The sequence below is a fragment of the Anarrhichthys ocellatus genome, unplaced genomic scaffold, assembly GCF_004355925.1.
Source record: "Anarrhichthys ocellatus isolate YVR2014 unplaced genomic scaffold, GSC_Weel_1.0 scaffold47, whole genome shotgun sequence".
Taxonomy (NCBI): Eukaryota; Metazoa; Chordata; class Actinopteri; order Perciformes; family Anarhichadidae; genus Anarrhichthys; species Anarrhichthys ocellatus.
The window spans coordinates 1,189,736-1,200,332 of NW_022280077.1; the positions used below are offsets into that span (position 1 = coordinate 1,189,736).

General features: G+C 41.6%; 1 protein-coding gene across 1 annotated transcript in view; it reads right to left on the minus strand.

Moving 5' to 3' along the window:
• st6gal2a (ST6 beta-galactosamide alpha-2,6-sialyltranferase 2a) overlaps nt 1-2,827 on the minus strand; it is a 30,649-nt gene extending 27,822 nt beyond the window's left edge. Inside the window, 2 exon segments of the mRNA XM_031869567.1 lie at nt 423-1,504; nt 1,583-2,827. Of these exon segments, the coding sequence (XP_031725427.1) occupies nt 423-1,416 (994 nt within the window). The 5' untranslated portion in view covers nt 1,417-1,504; nt 1,583-2,827.
• Between the last annotated feature and the right edge of the window lie 7,770 nt (nt 2,828-10,597).

The following is a 10,597-nucleotide window of genomic DNA, read 5'->3' on the forward strand; positions in this document are numbered from 1 at the left end:
GACAAACATGCAAAAAAATAAGAAATCAGGAAGGGGGCAAACACTTTTTCACACAACTGTATGTGGTGATTAATTCGCTAAGCCTTTTTCCATTGCACTTTGTGGCATTTCGATTGACTAACTTTTCATGACCACTTGAGCTTTCATTCGTGCCATGAACATGGTCTGACCACAAACACCATAATTAATAATCAGAGTCTTTCAGCTTATATCTTTTGTAGCAGTGTGTCATACCTTATCCGATAGTTATGACGTTTTAGCACTGATGCAAAAACAATGTTTCGTTTTTTTTTTTACATACCTTGCTTTCACGAATATAATATACAGTGTCTTTTTCTACAAAACCCTTTTTCCTCATTTAACAAAAGAAGCCCTGCGGCCCCTTCTTGCCTATGTTCACAATCTTTTTTCTCTCCACTCACCGATCTCTTTGCCCAGTCCTGAGCGCAGGATCGAACCAGACGAGGTGACCACGGCACAGGTCTTGAAGCCGCTCTGGTCCTGCCCTCTGTGAAGTCGCTCCAGGGGGCGAGACGGCACAAGACGAGCCCAACCGAGTGAGGAAAAGGGCTGCTCTGACCCATCCACTGTCCTGATCCGGGCATGGGCTTTCATTTGACACAGCAGCTCCTTGGCACTCTGGGCGGCCCTGCGATGCCCTGTGTAGGAAACATGGTGTTTGTTGCCACTAACGTAGTCCTTCATGGCGCGCTGCAGTCGAGGAATCAGCATTTTGGCGGACATACGACCCCGCCACAAACGCTGCACTATAGGGGTCGACCTGGAGAAGTAATATTCCTCCAGATCAGAGGAGTCACCACCGACCCTCCTGCCTGCTGTAGCCCTCATTCTGTTTCCTAGTTCTTCTTCTCTATTGTCCCTCTCATTTTCTTCTTCCTCCCCACTGCGGTAGCGTGTGGCGCTGATGTGGTTCTGGTAATGGGAAGTTCTCTCACGACTCTGGACTGAAGGGTCTGAATGAGAACCCACATTTTCTGTACCAAAGGAGGACCAGGCAGCCAGGCTCTGTGGGTCTAGGTAGTCCTGGTGGCTGGTCTCCTGGCTGCCATATACGGCGTAGGGAGCACTGTTGGGGCTGTGGCTCGCATCCAGGCTGAGCTCTGGAGTCGTGGAGCTGGCAGAGGGCTCCGGCTCTGGCTCATCTCTGGGGTAGGTTGTAGTTAGTGTGGAAGCCAGTTCAGGTCGTGAGCCCAGGTTGGCATGCTGTTGGTGGGAGGCCTGTATAGAAGTGAGGCGCCGGGTGTCTGGGTGCTGGGAGAGTAAAGAGCCTACAGACGCCAGCGGCTCATTCACACGAGCGTCCAGAAAGTAAGAGAGGAGGGCGAGGAAGAGGAGAACCCAGGCCAGCATTCCCACCAGCACTAGCCTCCGCCACTGCCTCATACTGGACTTCATTACTGCTCATTCACATACACGCCTGTTCAGCTGGCCCACCAACAACAAAGCCCCACGGCCAAGACTTAGCGCAGGTCAGTTGGAGGGCCTGGAAAAGAAGAAAGATCAGAATGAAACTGCTCAGGGGAGAATATGGACAAGTAGAGTAGAAGTTTGAGACACTCACATCAACTGATGCTTCTATTTCTTCATTAACCGTGTCCTCCAGGATTTGACAGAACCCTAAGGAGAGGAGAGGTAAAAGTTATTAGTCAAGAGTGAACATGAAAAAAGAAATACCTCCTGCTGGCCAGAACTTGGCTGCTTTCCACTCTTAACACAAAGAGATTATTTAGGACCATCTATTAACTGGAACCAAGTTACAGCTTTCTTAATTAAATCTCCTTGTTTTCACAACAAGAAATAAACTCTGCTGACAGACTTCTCAGACAACAAAATTAAAGATCATGCAAAATATGAATCCTTTTTATAGCCCTTTTCCCCCAAGAAACTTTGTTTCTTACTTTGGGGATAATCAAACCCAAAATCGTTCAAGGAATTGCAATTTTAAAACAGATATGAATTCTCTCTCTCTCTCTCTCTGGGGGGGGGAAGAATTCCCTTTAGCTATCATCATTGGAACAACCACTGTTCCGGTGCTCCACTGAAATGCACTTTGATTTTTGACATTTACTTCAAAACATCCAACATGATACCTTTGCTTATTTAAATTGCTGTTAAAAAAACCCCCACAAATAATAAAAATATGGTCATTATCAGCATGACTTACTCCAATACTCTGGTGTATGACACGTTAGGTTCACTGATGGCTTACAAAGTGAAATACACAGCAATGAAGGTAAATAAATTAAGCATTAAATTCCCTCACATCAGAAACTACAATCCTCTCAACCACATGCAATGATGAGTTTTGGTCTCTTAATGTGGGAGCGTCTCTGTGTGTGTGTGTGTGTGTGTGTGTGTGTGTGTGTGTGTGTAAGTGAGAGAGTGAGAGTGAGAGAGAGGCCTCCTCTTGTCCTAATTACTGTACAGCTTCCTCTCTCTGCCGGGTCCTGCACAAGTGATCCGCGGTCCCCGCTCCGCAGAGGAGGCCAAAGCTCATCCACTGACCCTGGTCAAGCAGGGGGAAGACAGCAGGGAGCAACTGGGCCAGAGGGTGAAGAGACAGTATGGGAGAAAGAAAATAACGGCAGAGACGCTGATGCAATTACTCCGACAAACACACATCCGCACGCACGCACGCACGCACGCACGCACGCACGCACGCACGCACGCACGCACGCACGCTAAATACTTTCTGAAACCTTACAGCATGTTCTGCCTGAGGCTTTAAAGCCATCGTCACAAACCGGGCCGAACGGCCATGACAAAAAAGGGAGACGCATTAAATGAACAGTTGATTAATTATTTATTAAGTTTAAAGTAATATAAAAGACAAACATAAACTAACAGTGACATGTGAAGTCAGTCATTTCAGCAGTGTAAGTGAGTGGGTGCATGTAAAGTGTATATGCAGTGTTGTATAGTGTAAAAACAAACCATAACTGAAACCAAAGCGGGTGTCTCAGGAAGGAGCGAGAGCCAACTGAAGATCCAGAGGGTTTTTGTACCGAGTGCTCTGGCACACAGGGCCAGTGTTGCAAATGGCCTCAGGTGCTTCCACTCTGCCACACCCACCTCCACACCTGCAAGGAAGGCAGCCAAACGAACAGGCAGAGAGGGTCGTCACACCATTGACAAGTGGGGTAGGAGTCAGACAGTAATCCCCTGTGTAGCAGTTTCAACATGTCTACCTGGCCGGGGTCAAATGTTACACAGTGGAAAATGTCATTTAACAGCAAAAAAACCCAAAAAAAAAAAAAAAAAAAAAAAAACCCAGAAGAGAACAAACTGGAAATCGCACAGCTGCCCAATGACAATGTTGTCGACAAACAAATGGCATCTATATGCACCAATGCTCAACACGAGCCCACTGTGGAAATATGTTTGTGTTCCTTTAGGCATGCATGTGGGTGCGCAGCTAGTTTGCCTCACCTGGCAGCAATCAGGATGGGTGCTTCAGAAACTGCGGTGAAACAACATAAATGGATGGCACATATGGAGAGGCGGGGGTGGAGGACAGAGCCAGTCTTGTGAGAGCTACACAAAGCAACAGTACAAAACAGGAAACATGGAAATGCGCCACTGGCAGCAAAGGACAACTAAATTACTTTTAGTTAGCAGGAGACGGCGATGAACAAAGGAGCCTGATGGAATATACAGCATAGATCTTGTAGAGCGCAAAACCAAGATCCAATGTGGAAATATGTTAGAGGAAGAGAGGGGAAGCATTTGCGTTTGGGGATGAGGAGATCGGTCAAATGTTTGCGGGTCATTTGCCCTCAGGAGGATAATTATGTGGTGGGATGAGAGGAAGAAAGAGAAAAAATGAGCAGATACATGTTGAACAGAGGAAGCATGTTCTGTAGGGTCGAATCATCAACTATATCTTCAACTCTCCAATCGGTACACTACAATATCTCAAAGAAAAGAAGTGAATCCTCACATTGTAAAAGCTGTAACTAGACAATGTTTAGCATTTCAGGTTCACTTATTGCTTTAACAATGACAGAAGCAATTAATCGTCTGCTAAATTGTTGACAATTAAAATAGTCAATTAAAAACTTTTGTTTGTTTTTTCGATACATTGATTTATTGTTTGGTGTATATAATGTCAGAAAATAGTTCAAAATGACCAATTTATAAATATCCAGTTTTATCACATAAGACAAAAAAACACAGCACATCTCCAAAAGCGTTTGCTTGAAAAGTGACATAACAGAATAGTTTAACATTTTTGGGAAGTAACGCATTTACCTTCTTGCCGAGAACTAAATGAGAAAATGGACACCGCTCTCATGAAGCTAGAGGCAGCAGCCGGTTAGCTTAGCATGAAGACTGAAAACAGAGGGGAACAGCTAGCCTGGTGTAAAAGAACAAAAAAATTAACTCACTAATTAACACATATCTCAAATCAGTAAGTGTGAAACTAACATGTTGTGGTTTTACAGGAGGTTGTGTGCCGGAAGACTTCTTGGCTGGGAGTCTCCGTTGGTTGCCTGGCAACCCAACAGTGATGAAAAGACGATAGGAAGTAACTGCTCCATATTAAATTCAATACATTCCCAAAAAATAACTATACCAGCGACCTGCTCCATTTACACCTCATTAGCCAATAAGTAAAACAAAGTGGCTGCTATTCCAGGTCTAAAACAACCTGCCACCACCCACTTCACCGTCACAGTGGAGGACTGCATCTATACGGTGTTTGTACAGCCGTTTAAAAAAGGACGTTCTCTGGAGCAACTTTACAAGTGTTGGACGTCTGCCTCAAAATTAAATTGTGTCCTGCAGGGCTTTGTCACCCTGCATGACAAACTTAACTGTGACATCTTCTCAACTGTCAGATAAAAACAGGGCATCAATGGTGACACGCAGGCTGAATCCAAAATGTCCGAAACTGCAGACTTGTGGACTTAGAAGACGCATGCCAGGGGTGACCATGAGTGCCTTGGGCGGCACAGATCCACAATTCATCAAGTTTGCAAAGGGCCTCAGGCAGGTTTCCACGCAGTCCGAATGTCCTTCACCAGACTCTGCTTGGAAGATTACCCATAGTTCATAGCAATATGGATGTGATGTGAGAAAATGATAAAAATGTAGCATTTCTTTTTACAGTACATTTATTGATGGAGTGAATTGACATTGCACAGATTCATAAGATAACTAATTTGCATTTTTACTTTTAGCCTAACGATTTTGGTTTTAATGCTCTTAAAATGTGACGGCCGTCGGTTCAGAGTTTGATGTGAATATACTGTTTATTAATATTGGCAAAGCCTGCAAAAGAGAAAATTAATTTTCTGTTATACGGGTCCAAAACCCCATAAACAATCAGTTAATAAAAGACTTTAAAATCAGTTAGAGGGTCAGAAAAATGTCAACTAATCACCATTGAAATGATTGAGGTCCTGCTCACACTAAACGTGACGACAGTGAACATGTCACAGGACGTACAACTGAAGTATGCGAGGGTTTAGTCCCTCAAAGACTTCACTTTGTCTGTGAGTGTGTTGTAATTTGGCTGCGGTGCCAGGCTGTTCTGCTGCAGCGTCCAGTAGGCATGTTTGTTTTTTACAGCTGCTCTTCTTTCCACTTGATTTAATGCTGCCGTTGTGTCTGCCAGCTGTTGATTCTGCCATGTCATCAACCAGATGCAATGCACGTCTTAGTAGCCCAAACTTTAATAACTATTCTCTGGATTATTCTGCCTGAAGTACTACTAAAGGTGTCCATACTTTTACCAACATTTATAACGAGAACAGTGTCTGCAAATTTTAGGGATTTGCAACCGTCTTAAAAGTTACCAAGCTCAGCATTTTTTCTGTATCTCCAACTGCAATCATCCATGTAAGCATATGGAGGGAGCGAAAAAGCGGTTTGCTTTCTCACACGTCTGGATTACTTCCTATAAAGCTCTCGGCATTATACATGTATGGACTAAGGAGTTGAAGTACTACATTGGAGAGGATCCACTTGACTGTTATTACTTCTAAAAACCAAGATTATCGGCTAATTTACTACAAATATACTTGCACTAGGTTTTGCTTTTTGTTTCGTTTCCTATTGTATTGTTGGTTTTATAAATTGTGGTTTGTTTTTTACATCTAAAGCAAAAGAACAATAAAAAAGACGATCACCAAAAAAAAAAATGAAAAAATGCAATGAATGTTGGTACCTGTAATTTTACTTATTTATAGTTAAACTCCTACTTTTGTCAAAAGTAACATTTCAGAACGTCTTGGACGGGCAATGCACACCTGGTTTTCTCTTTGTATATTAACCCACACTACAGTACGATTTCTCGCTACACTATGTGCGACTACCATTCTGTAGTAAAGATTACTTGTTTGTCTCTGAAAAAGACACTGGACATAATGGTGAAAGTTTTAATGATCAGCCAAAATAATTCTTTGGTGGAAGAAATTGGATTAGGGATATTAATTCAACTCCTATACACCTTGAATCCGTCTTTGGAAGATAGTTTATAAAATACACGTGTATGTGACCAAAATATAATTGTGACCATCAGTGGTGTAAAATACAGGAACAAGAAAATATATAAATGCTGCCTAAGAAATACAGACCAAAATAGAGAAGAAGTAGTTTGGGTAGATGTTCCTGTTTAACTGGAATTGGATATAATTTCCACCTGTAATGTATAGATTTCTCTTATTTTCTCTAAATCTCCATTTATTCTACCCTCACTGTTATAAAGATAGTGGACAAAATATTTGAAACACCTCTCAGTATAATGCAATAGCGCCACAAACCACATCCTCCAAAATGACAAAGTCAAACAAACACCTCTCAAAAACAACAGGAGCGTTCATGATAAACTACATTAAATACTATCAGGCAGCATCTGAGAGCACAAAGCTAGACTTGTTAGTTTCACTTCATGGTATTATTAGTTTGTGTTATACTTTGCAGATTTGTAGACAACTACAAGAACAGCGATCAGAAATAAATGTTTCATCATGTGACTCTCCACCAGTATGATGGCAGTGCTTTCAAGACTTCACTTTGAAAGGTAAATTGTCATATATGATGTAGATACTCTTCAGTCAGTCACTAGATCATCAAACTGATCATTGACAAGCGCCACACCTGCAACACGTCAGGCCGTATAATGTAACTTTCTGAGCTAAAACAACTGACAAAAAAGAAGATAAAGATATTGATCTGCAACAATTTTGATAATCAAGTCATCACTACGTCAGTCGTACTTGTTAAATGCTGCAGTATGTTCACAGCTAGTTGCCAACTGTGTCCGTCTGCGGTTTTGGTGCTGAGGAGGAAGTTCAACAAAGTATTTTCAATGGAAACTGCAGCGTGCTAGAAGCTAGGCTGGTGAGAGTGGCAAGAGTGAAGCAACTAAAGAAAGAAATCTAAACAGGGAACTGCAGAGCTGGTGATAATGTGGTGGGCTCACTAGAACAATTTGTCCCATTGTAATATAAAAATGATTATTATTATTATGGAAGCTTTAAGTTTGCTCCTTGAAGCAAAGATTTCTTTGGTTAGGTGTATCTGATGTTAGGTTTATAGCAGTTTCAAAATTGGTCATTATTAGACTTCCTGTTTCAAGGCAGAATCTTTGTTTTTCACATTATCCATTTCAGGAGTTCTTGTTTTAAATGTTTAACCTGTAAGTTCATCTATAGAGTACAGGCAGTTATATAATAGTATATGCCTCCATGTCCGTCTCGTCAGTCTGCATTTAACAACAGCAGGCTGATCAATTTCTTTCGATGTTTATTGCTTTAAACTAGTGTTGAGTTCATCGACGAAAAATATTTGTTGACAACCTTTTCATGGCAAAAATGAGATTAAAATGAAATAAAAAGAAACTATTGAAAACTAAAAATAGTATTCCTTTTTTCCATCAACAGTTAAAAAAATGACGTACTGTGAAAGACAGTATTCAACAACCTGCAGGCATCTGTTGAATTTGTAGATCAGTAAAACATTATTTGCAGCGCCCAAAAATGTCTCTTGTATAGGAATTGGTTTAGCTGCCCGAAAAGTAGAATTACATTAATAAGAAGCATCTTGCATTCGATCTGTGGATTAAATTAATTTTCAATCCACTGTCTAAAACTTCCTAGAGGTTTGCTAAATAAATATCAATAAGTCATCTGACGTTTCAGCCTCTCCTCTCGAGCTAAACTCAGACAACGAACTGTATTTTAGTGAACGAGTGATTGAATCCAGCTTCAGAAGGATCCTGACGAGATTTACTGAGAAGAGGCAGTAACCAGTGCCAACAACAATGACCAGCGTAACTATGGTAACTGTCCACAACAAAGATGGCAACAATATCCCTCAAAATGCTTGGGAGACATAAAATAAAATAAAAATGTGTGACAAAAATGTTGACTTAAATTTAATTTAACAAAAATCAAATAACTCAAATCCGACTTAAACTAAAACACATGTTTGGCAAAAGACTCAAACTAAATCAAAATGCCAAAACAAAGACAGTTTGAAACAAAAGATACTTTTCCGGGCAGCCAAATACAGCAAAAAGCACAATAGAACCAGGAGAGTAGAGACTATATTTATATATCTATTTATTGCTTTATGTAACCACATTTCTACAGCATGCCCTGCTGCCGGCTGCTGTAATATTCTCAATGCGTCTACAGTCCGGGCATCGCCAGAGGTGACTGAAGTGAACTCTACTACTTGACTGCCAGTGAGGTACTCGGACAGCCCTTGAGGGAATACAGCCGCAGAGCATCTCACTGAAAATAATTCAGTCCACCACCTACTACCTACACGCGGCTGAGGAACCGTGGTGAAGATGTTATGAATGCTTTAATCATAGCCGAGCAGCAGCGTCTGTTGGTTGTGACCCTGGCACAGGCCACATTAAGTATACAATACGATACAAAAGGAAATGCTATGAGGTTGGTTCACAGGAACATGTTCTTAATGCTTCCCTGTGATTAAGCACAGAATAAAAGTTCATTCACAATGAGTGGATTGGGTCTGATTAGTCTAATAAAAAATAATCAGTGGCATTTAACACGTGACGAGACTAGAGAACACAACAGTTTTACAAAGAAGGCAGGGGACGACTTGTGGTATTCAGCTCTACAATAGAGAACAGCATGTTCTCTATTGTAGAGCTGCACGGCCACAAAACACAAGTGTGCGCGTTCTCTCAAATAAAACACTGACCAAAGAACTTGTTCCTCATAAAATATTAAACCCACAAGAGTGGAGTTGTTTACCATGGAAATAAAAAGAAGACGTTTCACTTTAATATTCACGTTGCAGCAGTTCAAGCAGCTACAGGCGAATACATCACTGTGGGGTTGAATTAAGGCAACCGGACGAGGTCCGCCAACCATTTGTGGTCAGACAGACAAACAAACATGAACTGTGTGGTCAGGAGATCTTTTTGAATCTCTAAATTAATTTAGCCTGAAATTCCAGGACAAGTCTCCCAGGATTACGTGAAAAATGCAAATAGGGCGTGAAGTACATATTTTCCAGTAATTAGGGAGACGCATTTAGAAACAGAATGTAGTATAAAATAGAGGTAGGTGCTCGGTGTATCTTCACTACTGGGGCCCAGAGTTGTTCATGAATTTGAGTATTTTTTTGGTTACCACAACCAAATCGTACAGTAGAACCCAAGGCCACGTTCATACCGGCAGTGTGTTGCATCCCTCTCACTTTTTATTTTTATTTTTAACCACTCCGTCTGAGCAGCAGGGGTGCCAACACTTGGGGCTCTGGCAAAGTTCAACCTGGCTCAACTGCTGCTGCAACACAACGGGATGCCATCCGCCATACGCTGGTCAATCCAATCAATGCAAACACACGCTCCTGATGGATTACTCTGTAACGTGAATGTCGTATTTCTACAGTTCACCTCACAGTCACGCGACACATGCACATAATGATGAAGTAGTTAACTTCCCAAACAGTGTGTTTCAAAGCATTGCTTTTACATTTCACACTTCTGAAATTTGACACATTCCACTTTGAATGAGTAAATCCCAGGTTTAACTTTGCTGAGTTTGAATACATGTTCAATCAGGGAGGCTGTATAGCTCGTTTGCAGAAAAAAGAAAATCATGAATTAATCCCTCGGCGCAAGGTGTAAACTTGTGAAGCAGTTATTAAGTGTTTAATCTCACCATTTCAATATGTATGAGGTCGAGATCACTCCGATGTAAATTAACCATCTGATCAACACCCAGTTCTTACACACTTGAGTTTGACTTGGAGCGAGGCGTAGTTCTATAAGCCTCAGAACTTTGCGCTGCATCAGATAAAAGAAATTGCGGCCTGCAATCTGATCCTAGAAATCATTTTTCACAAATGGAATTCCAGTTACAAAACGGTCATTAACGCAGAGGCACTTATACAGGTATCGATCTTGTACCATTTTTAGGGGCTGCCGTAATATGAACCGTCCAAACTCGGCCAATACGAGGCATAATATTTCACTGTATCGCACACACACACACCGATGACCCGAAAAGACTGCTTGAAGACTTGAACTAAAGTTAGAAAATTTAGCGACAAAGAAGAGGCATATGCACAGACTAAATGAACAGAG